Here is an 18807-nt window from a genome sequence, read left to right as displayed (position 1 = left end):
GTCAAAAAGTCACTTGGACAGAGTGTGAAAACAGATTTGCAGGTTTCACCCCGGGTCTGCCTAGTCAGGAGGCCAGCAATCCGTGGTACTAACATGTAGTACGGTTGTTTCTTACGAACTGGCCAGGTTGGAGAACATCGCATTAGGAGCTAGGAACTCTGCAGATGTGAATGTGATAGAGGCATTGCATTTGTGCCACAGATTATTTTGTTGAGTTTTTTTCTGTGATGTATAGGATGAGACAAAACAGAAGATTCTTGGTAATATATTGCTGCTTCTTTGACCTAATTAGTAAGGACCGTTTTTAAAATCTAAACACACATAAGTTCAGTCCCAGAAAGAATATTGGCACTGTTCATTTTTACGTTATCAGGCTTTATTACTATTTGTCTGGAAATCTGACTTCTCTGATACACTTTTATTTTATTTCTTTATTTATTTTTGAGACGGAGCGTCACTCTGTTGCCCAGGCTGGAGTGCAATGGCGTGATCTTGGCTCACTGTGACCTCCACCTCCCAAGTTCTAGTGATTCTCCTGCATCAGCCCCACGATAGCTGGAATTACAGGCACCCGCTGACACACCTGGCTAATTTTTGTATTTTTAGTAGAGACAGGGTTTCACCATGTTGCCCACACTGGTCTTGAACTCCTGATCTCAGGTGATCCACCCACACCGGCCTCCCAAAATGCTGGGGTTACAGGCATGAGCCACTGCGCCTGGCCTCTGATATACTTTTAAAATATGTAATACAAAACTTCCAGAAGGCGTTTTATATTCTCATGAAAGTTAAACTCATTTTGTGTAAATGTTCATTAAGTAAACAGTAATTTGAGTTATAAACACATGGACATAATAGATTTCACGGTGGATTAAAAAGTAGGAAGATTAGAACCACTTTTTCACATGCATTTTTTTCTTTTAAATAAAAATAAAACTAGGCCAGCCACAGTGGCTCACACCTGTAATCCAAATACTTTGAGAGGTTGAGGCAGAAGATTGCTTGAGGCCGGGAGTTCAAGACCAGCCTGGGCAATATAGCAAGGGCCAGTCTCTACAAAAGAAGTTTAGAAATTAGCGGGGCATGGTGATGTACATCTATAGTGTCAGCTACTCAGGAGACTGAAGTGGGAGGATTGCTTGAGCCCAGGAGTTCAAGGCTGGAGTGAGCTATGATCATACCACTGCATTCCAGCCAAAGTGACAAAGTGAAACCTCATACCTAATAAAATAAAATAATAAATTAAAAGAACAAACAATAACCAGTCTCTACTACTACGTGTATTTTATAGCAAGACTTAAAGAACTATACAGTTGTTTGATAAGGAGAGTGTCTGAGTCTCATTGATTCCCAGTTGATTTCTTCAGTGGATGCTCCTTTAGCACCTGCTGTGTGCCGGGTCTCAATATCAAACGTCATTTAGTTTAATATAGTTTAACTATGGCTACTTCACGTTTTATGAAAAGAACACCTAATTTTTAAAACATACTAATAATTTTATTAGGCTCAGAAGCCTTAGGGGAAGGTACTAATGATGCCGAGCAATGCGGCCACAGTCAGGGTGTGAGAGTTAGCTGAGTGTGGAGGGCCCTTGCCTCCTTCCCCCTTGGAGCCTCCTTCCAGCTGTCTGGGGATTTAGTTCTCTATTTTCCAGCACTGAGCTAAGGATATTTCGTTTTGTATTTCACCTTCCTTTTTTAAAAGCAAGAAACGGGGAAAACGTGTTTAAGTTGAATGTATTAACACATTAAAATGTTATCTAGTGTTTTATTTACATATAATATTTATTAATGCTAATCTTATTAATGGTCATGTAATTTTCAGATCCTAAGAATTATGTAGTGACATTACTGACGGCTTTACCTCTTCCTCTTGCCTTCTCACACTTACCTACCATCTACGTCATTTTTTTTTAACTTATGCAATATCCTAGAATTTCATAGCCTAGCCGTCAACTGCAGCCCTTTTAGAGATTTTGCCTTTCTTTACAAAACAATATTTAAGTAATACTTTTTGTATATTTTTGTAGTTTTCTTGGCTTTTATTCTCAGGGAAAAAAACCTTATAAATATTTTAAGCACACAAACAGGATGAAACCTGGTTATAAGAAACCAGAGAAGGCTGGGCGTGGTGGCTCACGCCTGTAGTCCTAGCACTTTGGGAAGCCAAGGCGGGCACATCACTTGAGCTCAGGAGTTCAATACCAGCTTGGCCAACATTGTGAAACCCCATCTCTACTAAAAATACAAAAATTAGCTGGGCATGGTAGCGCACGGCTGTAATCCCAGCTACTTGGGAGGCTGAGACGTGAGAACTGCTTGAACCCGGGAGGTGGAAATTGTAGTGTGCAGAGATCATGCCATGGCACTCTATTCCAACAGAGTGAGTGAGACCCTGTCTCAAAAAAAAAAGAAAATAGAATACTGTTTCTCCATTTCATCATGTAGACACCTGGAAATCTGAGTGTTGAAGAAGGCAGTGTATGTGATTCTATTTAAGGAATAGTACATGGAGATGCTAAATGTCCCCCTTGCATACAGCAGTGCCTGAAATTCCCACATTAGTTGTGTCTTTGAGTTGGGGCTTATCTTCAAAATACTGTTAAAATGTATATTGAAGGTCAATAACCATGCAAATTTTAATGGTGTCAAAAGAATTGCTAAAAGCTTTGAAAAACATGGACACAAGACAGAGGGTCCCCAAGCTGCTGGGAAATTCTAAAATGTGTCAGAAGTTGAACGTGGAGGGTACTGATCAGCTTCTCCTGGGAGCTTTTCTGTTTATATAGTTAGAAATCTGAGCATTTCCACTTACAACTTGTCTGCTGCATCTGAAATGTACATGTTCACTTTATATTTGGGGTGGCTTTAATGCCTTATCAAAGGTGATAGAGTATAGCTTAAGTGTGGTCAGCCTGCCTCTAATACACAAAGTGGCAATCAAAGGTGACAAAGTATAGCTTAAGTGTGGTCAGCCTGCCTCTATTACACAAAGTGGCAGTTCTTCTCAATTCAGTGCTATCATCGTTTTCAAGGGTGTTATAGCTGTTTCTTTCTACTTTTAATCCTCACAAACGTGTGCACATATACCCAGAACTCTCTCACACACAAAAGTAGCTAAGAAGTGTACAATACTGCCATTCCCCAAAAGATGCCTCGGTTCCTCTGGTGGGTCTAGACTGATCTCAAGTAAATTTCATACTCACAGGATACACAGTTTGTTGTAAGCAGAATTAGGAAATCTGCCCCATTTGAAAGATGTAATTTCATGGTCATCCCTCCTTACATTGCTAGCACCATAAGGAGTCCTGAGCTATTTTGAAGGAGAACATAGTGACATCTTTGTAGCTGAAGTGAAAAAATATCTGCTTAGCTGATGATGATATGTTGTATAGCAATTTAAATAGATAATCAGAACTTTCTCAGCTACAGCATGAGTTATGAACTTGAGGAATCCACTCTCTTAATCATGGAGAGGGAACTATATTTGTTCTCTATGGAAAACGTTTATCTCCTTTCAGTTACATTGAATAGGTAAAAACTCCTCCAGACTGTAAAAACTCCTAAGTAGACTGATTCTTTCCTGTTTTTCTGTAGGAAAACTTTCTTTTTAAAAATTCTGGCTGGGCCCGGTGGTTCATGCCTGTAATCCCAGCACTTTGGGAGGCTGAGGCAAGCGGATTGCCTGAGATCAGGAGTTTGAGACCAGCCTGGCCGACATGGTGAAACCCCGTCTCTACTAAAAATACAAAAATTAGCCGGGCATGGTGGCACACACCTGTAATCCCAGCTACTTGGGAGGCTGAGGTAGGAGAAGCTTGAGCCTGGGAGGCAGAGGTTGCAGTGAGCTGAGATCGTGCCCCTGCACTCCATCCTGGCCAACAGAGAGAGACTGTGTCTCAAAACAAAACAAAACAAAATTCTTTGTTTTCTTTTCTTTTCCTACACTGGAATTTCAGTGTTTAGGTTTACAGAGGAGAAGAAGATACTTGAGGAGGCAAAAAGGAGTAAAATTCCAGTTTCTTTTTTTCTAATAGTTACTGTTTTTAATTAAAGAAGAAAATAGTTCTATAGTCATTCTTCCATTTGGGAAATCAATGTTTGATAATAAAAGTTCTGTTGGTGGCTCATTTTTAAAATCTAGGTTGAACCCTGTTTCTCTCCTAGTTGATAATTTGATCCTCCCATCTCAGAGTATAGTGGTTGATCCATAAAATGAAAAGATGATTGATCCAATTACCTAATCATTCATTTTGTCATTCTACAAATTTCTATTTGAAATAAGCCATAATCTCAGCCTCACATTATCTGATAAAGGAGGCAGAAATGTTAATAGTGAAGGGACAGTGGGACATGTGCAGTATGTATCTGAGGTATGAAAAGAGGCCTATAGGAGTAATGAACAGCAAAAACAACCCCCCATCCCCCAAAGTTTGGGAAATTTTTTCCTTTATTTTGTTAATAGGTAAAACAAGCGCAGCTATATCAACTCAAGGGTAATACTCCTTGTTCCCTACCCTCTTATCTCCCCTCCCCAATTCCATTTCCTGTTCCTCTGAGGTAACCATTGCTAACAGCCTAGAATGTTTCTTCTACGTATTTCTTATGAAAATATACAAACATGGCCTGGCGCAGTGGCTCGCACCTGTAATCCCAGCACTTTGGGAGGCCGACGCAGGCAGATCATGAGGTCAGAGATCGAGACCGTCTTGGCCAACATGGTGAAACCCCGTCTCTACTAAAAATAATGAAAATTAGCTGGACATGGTGGCGTGCACCTGTAGTCCCAGCTACTCGAGAGGCTGAGGCAGGAGAATCGCTTGAACCTGGGAGGTGGAGGTTGCAGTGAGTCGAGATTGTGCCACTGCACTCCAGCCTGGCCACAGAGCGAGACTCCATCTCAAAAACAAAAACAAACAAACAACATGCAGATTACATTTTCCCCTATAAAGGATCATCCCATGCACATTGCTGTGCATCTTGCTCAGGTGTACAGCTATTTCTGCAGGTTATACAGAGCATTCACTGTCTGCCTGGCTCCCTCCCTCCCTCCAGGTCTACCCTCTAGTGTCATATCTCAAATCATCCTGTTCAAATGAGAACCTCTCCTCCCACCCCCACCCTCCCTGGTCACATTCTATTCCCTCACCTTGATTTATGTTTTCTTCATATTTGTTTAGTGATGTACCTACCCCTCTTTATCCCCTATTAGAATAAAATTTCCATGTGAGAGTGACTTTAATTTCCTCTCTACCCTATCTCCAGTGATTAGATCAGTGCTCTACATGGTGGTCCCTCAGTAGAAACTTGGTAAATGAATGAATTGGAATCATTCTGTTTACTAACCACAGGAATGTCTAGAATATGGGCAAACTGTTACTTATGTAACCATTCCCTTATTGATAAAGATGCAAGTTCTTTCAGGCTTTAGTCTTTATAAGCAATGCTGCTGGGTGCTGTGGCTCACGCCTGTAGTCCCAACACTTGTGGGGCGAAGGCGGGGGATCACCTGAGGTCAAGAGTTTGAGACCAGCCTGGCCAACATGGTGAAACCCCGTCTCTACCAAAAATACAAAAATTAGCCGGATGTGGTGGCATGTGCCTGTAATCCCAGCTATTCAGGAGGCTGAGGCAGGAGAATCACTAGAACCAGGAAGGCAGAGGTTGCAATGAGCCGAGATCGTGCCCACTGTACTCCTGGGCGAGAAGGTGAGATCTGTCTCCAAAAAAAAAAAAAAAAGATGTCAGTAAATGGTATTGCTGGGTCCAGGGTAGGTGCATTTTCAATTTGAATAGATGATGCCCAGTTACACTGTTAAAAGATTATTGCCATTCATACCCACCTGCAATAATGAAAGCGCTTGTTTCCCTCAATTTTTCTCTGATAACAAGATGTTATTAGTGTTTCATTTTAGCTAATCCAAGAAGTGGGTGTGGAGGGAGATAGTGTCTCATTATAATTGGCATTTCCATGTAAATTATCCAGTTTGAACTTGTAATATGTTTTATTGACCATTTTTCAGCTTCTGCGAATTGCCTGTTTATAATATTTTGCTATTGTCTGTTGACTTGTTAATACATGTATCCTGTTATTAATACATTTGGTATTGGGCATATTAATCTTTTATTTGTCAGGTGTGGCTATTTTTCCAGTCTATTTTTTGTTTTTCAAGTTTACTCTTTTTGTCATGGAAATCTTTACATTTTTATGTAGTCAAATATATTACCTTTTATATTATGCTTTTAGGCTTCTGAGTTTCCAGTTTCGTATAGGAAAGTTTCCCCTAACTAAAGCTGAACCATATTTTCCTGAATTTTTTGGTAAGATTTTAATTTTTTTTTTTTTTTTTTAAATGGAGTCTCACTCTGTCACCCAGGATGGAATGAGTGGCGTGATCTCAGCTCACTGCAACCTTCGCTTCCTGGGTTCAAGTGATTCTCCTGTTTCAGCCCCGCAAGTAGCTGGGATTACAGGCGCATGCCACCACACCCGGCTAAATTTTGTACTTTTTAGTAGAGATGGGGTTTCCCCTTGTTGACCAGGCTGGTCTTGAACTCCTGACGTCGTGATCTGCCTCGGCCTTCCAAAGTGCTGGGATTACAGGCATGGGCCACTACGCCTGGCCAGATTTTAATTTTTAAAAATAGTTGTCTCCTAAGCAAATGGAATTTTTTATTTATATACAATAAGATGTGATTTAGCTTTGTTTTTCCAAGTAGACTTCCTATTATGTAAATATCATCTTTTAAATAAATCATCTTTCTCCCACTTATTTGAAATTTAAATATATGACCTTGATTTAAATATAACTTAAATACATAATACATATATAAAAGTAAATATATATGGATTTATATATATATAGTATACATATTTAAACTTGAATCTATTTCTTGAATCTCTGTGATTGTTCCCCAACCTATTTGTCTATTCCTATGTATAATTCTTGTATTTCTATAATGTGTGTGTTTAGCTGTTTATGGTACTTCCGAGTAAATTTTAATATCATATAAGATAAATTCTCCTTCACAAACCTACTTTTTCAAAATACTCTTGCTAATCTCAAACACTTATGCTATAAAAAAAAATTTTTTTTTTTTTGAGACAGAGTCTCGCTCTGCAGCCCAGACTGGAGTGCAGTGACTGGATCTCAGCTCACTGCAAGCTCCGCCTCCCGGGTTCACGCCATTCTTCTGCCTCAGCCTCCCGAGTAGCTGGGACTACAGGCGCCTGCCACCACGCCCAGCTAATTTTTTGTATTTTTTAGTAGAGATGGGGTTTCACCATGTTAGCCAGGATGGTCTCGAAAACATTTTTAATTTATTCCAATGAAGCCCACCAGAAGTAGGCATAAAATTTGGCTTTGAAACATGCACACACACACACACACACACACACACACATCTGGATGCACTATGGGGGATAGACAGGAGTGAGAGAGGTGAGTTGGTTGGGCGGTGGTCTTAGCAATTAGGCAAAGCTAAAACAGGGCCTGAACACCCAGGTGACAGGAGGGTGAGCCATGTCCAAAGGAGAATCAACTGGACTTGGACTTTGACCTTTTGTAAAGTATGAAGGAAGCTGAGTCATAACTATTAGAGTGAAGGAGTGAGCAGACTGTAAACCCTTCCTAGAGTTAGGACTATGGAGGAAAGTAGTTTTGGAGGTAAACTGGAGGAAAGAAGATGTATCCATGTGTGGACAGGTTGAGTTCCATGCATGAGAGCCATCAGTAGACACAAAGAAATTGGTGATGATGATGCTAAACATTTGGATAACTTTAAACTATTTGAAAGATGTTTTTAAATGAAGTTCTGGAGCTTTCAGGCATACTTAAACTCTTATTCACTTTCTTATGAGGCCTCACTTTTTTTTTTTTTCCTAACTCATTTCTACTTTTGGCAGCTTGGGGGCAAAGTGTTGTAAATTCCCACTCTTGTTCTTGAAAACTGGGAATTTATCCACAGGTGGTAAAATGTCAGCTCTTGAAGATGTTTGTTCCCACTCAGTAAAAATATTTTCTACAAATACTTACATTAATAGTTTTATAATATTTTTGCAAAACCCAGTATTTTATGGTCACTGCCATTTTCTCTTTATCATAAAAACTGTTTAGGCTATGGAGTATAAATGATTTTGTCTATTAAAATGATGTATCGTCTGGGCCCAGTGGCTCACGCCTGTAATCCCAGCACTTTGGGAGGCCGAGGCGGGCAGATCACCAGAAGTTGGGAGTTCAAGACCGTCCTGGACAATATGGAGAAACCCTGTCTCTACTGAAAATACAAAATTAGCTGGTGTAGAGGCGCATGCCTGTAATCCCAGCTACTCGGGAGGCTGAGGCAGGAGAATTGCTTGAACCAGGGAGGCAGAGGTTGTGGTGAGCCAAGATCATGCCATTGCACTCCAGCCTGGGCAACAAGAGTGAAACTCCATCTCTAAATAAATAAATAAATAAATAAGCATCATTTTGACTTAAGGTATGTTGTAGATATGCTTATTCTCATGGCATTTTCTTTCATTTGTCTTTTCAGAACTTGATAGCCCAGAAGAGTTAGGGAAAAAGCGTATCTGCAGGATTATCACGAAAGATTTCCCCCAGTATTTTGCAGTGGTTTCACGGATTAAGCAAGAAAGCAACCAGATTGGTCCTGAAGGTGGCATTCTGAGCAGCACCACAGTGCCCCTTGTTCAAGCATCTTTCCCAGAGGGTGCCCTAACTAAAAGAATTCGAGTGGGCCTCCAGGTAATGTTCACAAAAAGTTGTTTCCCTCAGTATGTGCAGAGAGCATGTGAGTGCATGTTTTGCTCTGGAAATAGTTATTCTAACTCATCCTTAATGATACTGCTAATTAGGCCATTTGGGGAATCATTTACTTATTTCAAATAAAAAGCACCAAGTATAAAGTTAGCTTACTGGCTTGTTAAATAAGATACATATTTTAGGGTTGTTCTGTTTAAAAGTCTCAGTTGGTTTCTGATGAAAAATAATGTTTTCAATCATAGGTTATTGGTCTCAGTATGTGGAACAACATACCAAGCCATGGTTTATGATAGGCCACATCATAAAAATCACTTAGAGTGAAGCCTGCAAGCTTTAGTGTTTTCATTTGATTGAAGTAAATTATAAATACTGGGTTTTATCCAAACCAGTTGGAACTTGATTTGGTTTGGAAAGTTGACGGAAATCTTGGAAAAAAAAGATTTTTCTTATATTTATTTCAGCTAGACCTTAGTTCTTTTTTTCCTTACTGAATAAGGAAAATGAACTAAAGTAACTTAATTGATATTATTAATATCGTAACTAATAGTTTAACTGAAGGTTCTGCTCTTCTCGTGGGCTGGACTCCCCTGCCCAATGGAGTTACTGGGTTTTGTTTGTCTGTTTTGAGCCAAGCACACTGAAGTCCTGAAATGACCTTGATTAAGTACTTAGCCCTAAAGAGACCGCCTTACATTTCAGGGGTATGAAGCTCCCTTCACCTGCCTCCCATATCAAGTTATTTTACCAAATAGAAAAGAAACCAAATGGTAGAAGAGAGGCTTAGTCAACTAGAATTGAAATCTTTTGAAATTTTGAATGCCTTTTTGTTATTAACTCTGAAAGCCTCAGTTTTTATGTGGGTATGAGTTGCCTTTATGAGGTTTTACTGAGTGTCCTGCATAGGCTTAAAATATACTGGACTCAGCATTTATTGTCCTTTGATCTGGACTAGACTAAGAAATTTGTATGCCATGAGACTGGATACCCTCTCTTTCCTGCAAGCCAGTGCTATTTGTGTTCTACTGGGGAAATACTCAGACTGACCAGTTCCTGTCCTAGTGTTTGGTTTTGTTTATTCATGCTTTCCTAAAATAGTAAGAAAGGTTAAAAAAGACATGGGGTTTTTTTTGGTTGTCTGTTTTTTGTTTTTTCCCTTCTCACTTAAAAAGTAAACTTCCTGAATGGGGGGTGGGGGGAAGTCACTTTCATTTAAAGTCCTTTCTCTGTCTCTAGGCCCAGCCTGTTCCAGATGAAATTGTGAAAAAGATCCTTGGAAACAAAGCAACGTTTAGCCCAATTGTCACTGTGGAACCAAGAAGAAGGAAATTCCATAAACCAATCACAATGACCATTCCGGTGCCCCCGCCCTCAGGAGAAGGTGTATCCAATGGATACAAAGGGGACAGTACACCCAATCTGCGTCTTCTCTGTAGCATTACAGGTTTGGTTAAGTCACTGCTGTACTTCCTATTGATTCCAAAGATTCTGTACAAAGACATAAAACCTTTGAAATGTCCATGCCAACATTATAAGAGAAAATAAAAGAACAAAACATTTTACTTGTCCATCACCTCATCCCTGGTTTCCCAAGGATCATTTCTTTAAGATCCTGGTCTCATGACTCATTTAAAATTTAGCGATAGCATCTTTCCTATTAAGGTTAGCATTAGTAGACATATCATTGAATCTCCTGGGGCATCTAGGTAATTTCTAGATTCAATCTAGGTAATTTCTTGGTGACCTAGACAGAGTTAATGGACCTAGCAACATACTTTAAACTACAAGGAAATTGGGTGGACTTTGGGAAAAATACATGTCCCACAGAGCACTAGTAATAGGAAAATGTTGAGTACATGGTTATTCTCACCTACTGTACTCCTCACCAGTGTAATCCGAGAGTTTAAACATTCAGGGCTCAGAAGAACACATTTTGTGATAAGCACCTGGAATCCAGAGCTCCATTCATCCTTTGATTATCCTAATCTGATTTTTAACTGCAATTGCAAGATTATTAAAGATAGGCTTTGTTTTGTTCTTCTTTTGTTCTCCAAAGAGTAATTTTAATGGCTGATGCTGCCTTTTACCCTCGGTAATTAATCGTACAGAATGCCGTGTACAGACTGAGCTGTTTCTTAACTTTGGTAGTTCTTACCTTTTTAAAGAGTAAGAGGCTGGGCGTGGTGGCTCACGCCTGTAATCCCAGCACCTCGGGAAGCCAAGGCGGGCGGATCACCTGAGGTCAGGAGTTTGAGACCAGCCTGGCCAACATGATGAAACCCCGTCTCTACTAAAAATACAAAACTTAGCTGGGCGTGGTGGCGGGCGCCTGTAATCCCAGCTACTGGGGAGGCTGAGGCAGGAGAATCACTTGAACCCAGGAGGTGGAGGTTGCAGTGAACTGAGATCGTACCATTGCACTCCAGTCTTGGCAACAAGAGCGAGACTCCGTCTCAAAAAAAAAAAAAAAAGAGTAAGACACTTAATTATCCATCTGAAACAACAAATCTTTGCACTTACACATTGCATTTATAAAATACACTTATAAATTGTGGCTGCCCCAAGTTTAAGCCATTCATTAGTACCCAGACAAAAAACAAGGAATTTTTTTAAATTTAATAACATCTTACAAGGAAATCACAATAAGCCTGGTAAAAGTATAGACGGAGAGTAGAGAGGAAAACTACCTTTAGTACACACTATTAAACTGAAGGTGCTGAAGTTTTGCCAGTTTGTGGCTATGCAGAAAGAAGAACAGGAGATGATGAAAATTTTACGAGGAGCATCTCCCATGATAAAGTCAACGTATCTATTGTTGTTCTCTCAGGGGGCACTTCGCCTGCTCAGTGGGAAGACATCACAGGAACAACTCCTTTGACGTTTATAAAAGACTGTGTCTCTTTTACAACCAATGTTTCAGCCAGGTATGGAAATAAAGGATTCCAAAAAGCAGTAAGGAATTCGTTTTTATTACCTTTTGGAAAGTAAAAATTGTTGTGTTCAATACTAAAAAAACAATGTTGTGAGGAAAAAAAAAAATTCTTAGTATTTGCTTATCAAAATTATCCTCAAATGACAAACACAGGGTTTCTGTGTTTGATACATGGAAAAAAAATCTTTGCTATTTAAATGAACAAGTTAATCACATTTTGGGTTAGTTCCTTTGTATATTCTGATTTTTTAAATTGTGAGTCTTTTTAAGATTTGGCTTTTAAATGGCCACATTTTCATACTTCTGTTTTTCATTTTGCTCAGATTTTGGCTTGCAGACTGCCATCAAGTTTTAGAAACTGTGGGGTTAGCCACGCAACTGTACAGAGAATTGATATGTGTTCCATATATGGCCAAGTTTGTTGTTTTTGCCAAAATGAATGATCCTGTAGAATCTTCCTTGCGATGTTTCTGCATGACAGATGACAAAGTGGACAAAACTTTAGAGCAACAAGAGAATTTTGAGGAAGTCGCAAGAAGCAAAGATATTGAGGTACCTTGTTCACAAAAACAAGTTCATTTCATTACATGAGATGGGGTTTTATTTTGTGGCCTTAATAGCACTTACTATAAAATACCAAGTGCATTATTAATTTTACTTTTACTTTAAAAAATGTGATATAGATTAATACTCAAATTTTTTTAATCTTTTTTTTTGAGACAGAGCCTTGCTCTATTGCCCAGGCTGGAGTGCAGTGGCGCAGTTTTAGCTTACTGCAACCTCCGCCTCCTGGGTTCAAACAATTCTCCTGCCTCAGCCTCCCAAGTAGCTGGGATTACAGGTGCCTGCCACCATACCCAGCTAATTTTGTGTATTTTTAGTAGAAATGAGGTTTTGCCGTGTTAGCCAGGCTGGTCTCAAACTCCTGATCTCGTGATCCACCTGCCTTGGCCTCCCAAAGCATTGGCATTATATAAGTCACCATGCCCGGCCAATACTCAAATTATTTTAAGTGTCTTTGATGCTGTCTTAACTGGTTAAAACATAGTACTAATGAATTTAAGTTATGGTCTCCATTTTTTTGTGGCCACTTGAGTTACCTACTTTCCAGAATCACTGTTTATACACATTACTATGATTTTCCTTTTTCAAACCCAGTGAACATGTAAGGATCTAACAGTCCAAAAAAAAAAAAAAAGAGATAGCTTTCAAAATCTGTACAAATAAGTGATTGATGTCAGGCACATTATTAAATATTTTTAAAGTTGCCAGAATAAAAATAAATGTATAATTCTGTTCTGTATATGTCCATGCTATGGATTCCAATTACAACTGGTGAATTGTAAGCACACAACATTATTTTTATTGCAAATAGCACCACAGAAGTAACTGCCTAACAGAGACAAATGTGACATAGTATCATGTCAGTCTTTTCATGTTATGTGACATAAAATCTCAAAATATTTCAAACTCAGATTAACATTAAATCATTTATTTCTTTTACTCTAAAAGGTTCTGGAAGGAAAACCTATTTATGTTGATTGTTATGGAAATTTGGCCCCACTTACCAAAGGAGGACAGCAACTTGTTTTTAACTTTTATGCTTTCAAAGAAAATAGACTGCCATTTTCCATCAAGGTAAATCGTCTTTAACAGAGAATCTGTGAATTATGGGGGAAAAAATACTCTGAGAATAAAAATAAAAGGTTTTAATGATTTATTTAATTTGTAATATCCCATCAAATCTGAACTCATAAGGTCAGATTTTTGTTCTGGTTCTACCAGAGTATACTTTCAAACCAGTAAAGCTTTATAACTGGTAAAAAGGATCTTTATTTTTCAAAGAGTTCAATAACATTTATGTTTAAGCAAACATTTGTAAAACCAAACAATCTAGAGTAACACAATGTATTATTTCTGGTTAATATTCAGTAATTAAATAATGGATGAAATGCAAATTCAGTATTCAAGTTTCATTTTCATTTCTGGTAGAGCCCAGGGACATTCTAGAGGGATCTTCTTTCTCCAAGAATAAAAGGAGATAGGAAAATTATTTTATCATTATTATTTGCTGTTACTGTTGCAAAAGCTGGAGCTCAGGAAAAAAAAACTGTTAGAAGGAAAATGCACATAACTCAGATTATATTATGAATTGTCAGGATTAGATCATCAGACACAACAATCCTGCGTTTAGGAATCGGGCATCTAACTCTTGCTGAGTTCAGATGTGACCGCCCCATTTGCTTCATAATTGTAATCGTCTTTTCCCTTTACCTTTCCTGCCTCTCATAGGGCTTGTTAAAACAAACATATTTAACTCTTATACAGTTAAAAATCCTCAGATAAGTCTCATTCTGTAACCATCAACTACCAAAATTCTTCTAGATTAGAGACACCAGCCAAGAGCCCTGTGGTCGTCTGTCTTTTCTGAAAGAACCAAAGACAACAAAAGGACTGCCTCAGACAGCGGTTTGCAACTTAAATATCACTCTGCCAGCACATAAAAAGGTATCTTTTAGTACTGCTTTAAATCATCTTTCCCTGGTCTTGAAGAAGTGGGCCTTTGGTATGCAATTAAGGAATGCTTTGTAACATGAATAAAGCTCTTAAAACTGAAGTTGTATTAGTCTCCTCGTGTAGATTGCCTAAGTCTTGTTAATGTGGTGTCAAATTCTTACAGTTTGTATGATGGAGTCTTCTCTGTTGATCGCTTTTGCTTCTGCTGGTAGCGCATAGATTTTTATGCTTTCAAATAATGTCATATGTTAATTTGCCATGGATGTACAGTTCTTGATATTTTTTGTTGGCTTTTTTTTTTATTTGCTTTGCTTTCTAAATCAGCTTGCATTTGTGCTCCCTACTCAGTCCTTTTCATATCCTGATATTCTTTTCCCTGCTGTCCATTATAATATTCCTTGTCTCTGCAATGCATCTTGGAACCAAAAGGAGACAGAGTCAGATCAAGATGATGAGGTAATATAAACACTTCTGCTTTTATTCTATCAGAAGTAGAATAGAAATTGAATCTGTATGACAGAAGTTGCAGAGGGCTAAAGTGTGGGAAACATATAAATTATATTTTTGCAGGTCTTAAGTAGGTAAAAGGGTATATATTTTTCTTAAATGGTTCCCTCTTCTTCCACACGTACTTAAGAGTATTTAAATATATTCAACCAAATTATAATACAGCTAATGATTTAGAAACTAAAGTTCTTTAAACATTTTTAAATGTGATAGATTGGCATGTATAAATAAACATTAAAATTTTTTTTAGACAAGTCAAGTGCAATAGTGAGAAAGGGGGAAAGAGTAGGACCAGGAAGTCTATCTATGACTGACTGTGAACAGTCAATTGAGATAACCCGCTACCTTTGGACCTGCCAAATAGACATTTTGCAAAAGTTTCATGTGCCTATTTTACTATCAACTATATCCTACTATCCAGCATGTTATAACATTTAAATCAAGATCACGTTTAATATGTGCAATTTTATTGTACAAATAACTTATGTTGTATGTGATATAAAATATTTGCTTACTAGCTATTGATAAATCTTTGATATTCTCACTAAAGAAATTTATCTTGACCTTTTTTTAAGAATATAGTTCAACCAAGTTGCCTCCTAATGTTTCTCTAAGTTATATGACAATTAGATTTTAAAATCCCACTCAATAGTAATAAATAGAATCAAGTAGCCTTAGGACTCAGTAATAGTACCTCTGGCCAGGCGCGGTGGCTCACGCCTGTAATCCTAGCACTTTGGGAGATCGAGGCGGGGGTGGGGTGGGGGGATCACCTGAGGTCGGGAGTTCGACACCAGCCTAGCCAACATGGCGAAACCCCGTCTCTACTAAAAATACAAAAATTAGCTGGACGTGGTGCTGCATGCCTGTAATCCCATCTACTCAGGAGGCTGAGGCAGAATTGCTTGACCCCAGGAGGCGGAGGTTGCAGTGAGCTGAGATCTGGCCGCTGTACTCTAGCCTGGGTGACAAGAGCAAGACTCCGTCCCTACCCCGCTCCGCCCCCTGCCCCCCCCAAAAAAATGTACTTCTAACAAAACCATTCATCTGTTTTCAATCTCCTCATCTACACTTTATGCCTATTAACGTACAGAAACCCCAGCAGTAATTGGAATAATAAACTTTGTGTGCCTTTCTCCCTTGAATGTACTCACATAGAGTGAGTGTACTTTGTGATATATGTGCTTTCGATATGAACAGATCCAGGAAAATTTACTGCTCAGCATCAGAAGTCTCTGTAATGCTTGTCTTTTACTTGTACTTCCCTGTAGTCTGCTGTGTTGGTGCTCTTAAATTTGCCAAATAATGATTTTGGTTAAGACACGGGGGGTGGGGCTATAAAATCCCAGTAGGAAATCAACATTTCCTAAGAAGGAAAATAAACAACTTATCAACATGCCATCCTACAAAATGTTTTAAAACTGTGAAGATGTCACAGGGAAGTTGGAAATAGAGTTGCCTTTTTTTTTTTTTTTTTCCTTTTCAGATTGAGAAAACAGATAGACGACAGAGCTTCGCATCCTTAGCTTTACGTAAGCGCTACAGCTACTTGACTGAGCCTGGAATGAGTGAGTTTCCTAACACATTTACTAATCTATGTGGATTTTCATAAGAAGAGACATTTTTTCTATACAAAGCAAATTTTATCATTTGGAAAGTCAATGGTAAAAGAAAAATTGCCTGCAGGAAAACCCTATCATACAAACCTAAGTAATATTTTGTGCCTAGTTGAAGATGCGAGGTAAACACACCCCTAGCTCATACTTCAAAACAGTTTTTAAAGCCATTACCTATTTCTAAATTAGAAATATCTATTACTTTTCTTTTAACACCTTGATTTTTACTTTAACTATGCTAGGAGATAAATATGAAAGTTGCTTTAGATCTATGCTCAGATGAAAAAAAATTACTCATATTTGGAATGGTAGAAAAATGATACTTTGTCATCTCATTTTTCTCAGTATAGATAGGTTGTCATATCCTAGTCCCGATTCTTTTTCTTCCTACTTTGCAAGAATCACATTTCCTTGCCTTCTTGAGGTAGCACTTCTTTACAGGTTTCTTCTTTCCGCCCTCCCTCACTCTCACTTCCTCTCCTCCTGTCCTTTATTAAAATATCGGTGCTAAGGCTGGTCTTCACTAGACCAGTTAGGCCCTTTTCTTTTCTCAATGATTGTTTTCATTCATTGTTAGCTGGCATGCACTTATGAAGATATAGATTCATTCAGTCATATCTGTTTATATATTCTCTCTCTCTCTCTCTCTCTGCCTCCTCTTCCCTTTCCTTCCCTCATCCTTGTAATCATCACCTCTGGTGATCTCTACAGCCCTCAAGATAACACCCTCCACCAGCAGGGAACTAAGAGTACTGAGCACAGCACTGTATTTGACTGACATATTGGTGCCACTTTAACCATTCTCCTCATTCTAAATGAGAGGAAATTATACAAAAATTATTTTTTAATTAGTGAATAATTCCTGGCTGTTTCCCATTGACACAGTTTCTTAAGTTCAAGGAGGTTTGGAAATTTGCCAGTAAGAGTCACAACTTTGGCTTTTCCCACCTTTTCTGAAGTCTTGTTTTTGTGGGCCAACAGCGTAGCATATAAGATCTGCAGCAGGACACTACCGCGCTACTTAGTTGAGATGGTCTTAGCATTATCTTCTGGAGCCTAGCCCCTTGTCTATTAGAGAAGTTTTTATATTCAAATACAAAATGGAGAATATAAGAGAAATGAAAGAAACCTACCACATTCAAGAATGTTTCCTCAGATCTCAGTTCTCCTCTAGCAGAAATGTCTAAATCCTCCCAGAAACATAAGGGCTGAAATTTACTCATATTATGCTACAGAGCAGAAAAGGGGTGTGTGTGTGTGTGTAGCTAGATGGTTTCCAGTAGAACTGGAATACATTGAGGAGGTTTTCTTTGGAATACTGTTTTCCCTGGAGAGCCTCAGTGGGTAATTGGTTAAGACCCCGTAGGCAACATTGTTAACCTTTGGACAGGATCAATGGAGCAGCTGCTTTAGGTCGGAGGCCCCTTCAGGCAGGTGAGTTTCCATCTGATTCTGGTCACTAAGGCCAAGTCCATTGAATGTTTCCCACTTATCATAGTGTTGCAGATTAGATCCAGCTAAGGCGTATACTGCTTGTGTTCCCGGACTTTTGGTAGAAGAGGAGGGAACTCTTCTGTTTTATGAAAGGGTACATAAGCGTGGTAAACAAAGAAATGAATAGGAATAGGAAGTGACTAAAAGAAAACTAAGTCTCAAAACTGGTGTTATGAGAACTCCAAGTGAATGCCACTTTTCCCTCACCATGCTGCCTTTCCAACCCCTTCCCCCCAAGGAAAAAGATTCTGGATTAGTTCAGTGCCTGACATCCAGAAATTCCCTGTTATAAAGGGATCCCAAAACATATGTCTTTAAAGCATAAAACGTGTAACAGATTGGTAGGTTGGTCATTCCTTGCAAAGTATAAAACCATAGACATGGTTCAAAAGACTTCTTTGCCTGATAGAGCCAGCCTTCAGTGGTAAAGGACACATGCTTTGTCAGTGTCTGATAGTTACAAAAATAAATGCTTGTGAGACACAGACTAAGCTCAAATCATTGAATTGAGGGAATCCCCGAACCTTCCATTTGCAGCGTGGCATTTCCAAAAGAGTTCAGCAGTATAATATTGAGAATTATGGCAAGAAGGGGTAATGAATAGGTGAGTTTTTCCTTAGTTCTTCCACTTTCTTTAGAATAATATGTAAGCCTAGGAAAGGATATGTTCGAAATGTTTGAATTTAAATGTACACTAGGAATGAACATCTTCACCCTTGTGGGAGTGCTGCTAATCCAAGGACTGGATTGTAGCAATGGCACGGGCACCGCATGAAGAACAACATAAAAGCTGAAGCAGATTCTCATTTTCTCTTTGAGTTTCACTATTCTGAACCAGGGCTTTCTTGGAGCAAAGCTGTATTCAACTTTGATGTAGAACATTAGCCTTTGACAGGCCTTGCAAATCTCTGTGACCAGCGTGGTTTGTTTGAGTTGTAGAAGCAGAGAGGACCAAGTATGTGTTTGTGCTCCCCAGCAAG

The 18807-nt window shown here is 38.8% G+C and overlaps 1 protein-coding gene across 34 annotated transcripts in view; it reads left to right on the top strand.

The window, feature by feature from the left end:
• Positions 1–18807, top strand: part of ANK3 (ankyrin 3) — a 704392-nt gene that overhangs the window by 634816 nt on the left and 50769 nt on the right. For 28 of the 34 annotated variants that reach the window (XM_031652632.1, XM_031652636.1, XM_031652640.1 and 25 more), the window contains 8 exons: positions 8535–8746; positions 9998–10205; positions 11589–11685; positions 12017–12245; positions 13206–13331; positions 14079–14201; positions 14640–14666; positions 16204–16285. In XM_031652632.1, the coding sequence (XP_031508492.1) occupies positions 8535–8746; positions 9998–10205; positions 11589–11685; positions 12017–12245; positions 13206–13331; positions 14079–14201; positions 14640–14666; positions 16204–16285 (1104 nt within the window). The remainder of the gene's footprint in view (positions 1–8534; positions 8747–9997; positions 10206–11588; positions 11686–12016; positions 12246–13205; positions 13332–14078; positions 14202–14639; positions 14667–16203; positions 16286–18807) is intronic. The other 6 variants (XM_031652633.1, XM_017963058.3, XM_017963061.2 and 3 more) reach the window with 1 other exon arrangement.

This window comes from Papio anubis, chromosome 11 (assembly GCF_008728515.1).
Source record: "Papio anubis isolate 15944 chromosome 11, Panubis1.0, whole genome shotgun sequence".
In the NCBI taxonomy this organism is placed as follows: domain Eukaryota; kingdom Metazoa; phylum Chordata; class Mammalia; order Primates; family Cercopithecidae; genus Papio; species Papio anubis.
Note: the sequence above shows the minus strand (reverse complement) of the source record. Positions and strands in the feature narration are given on the sequence as shown.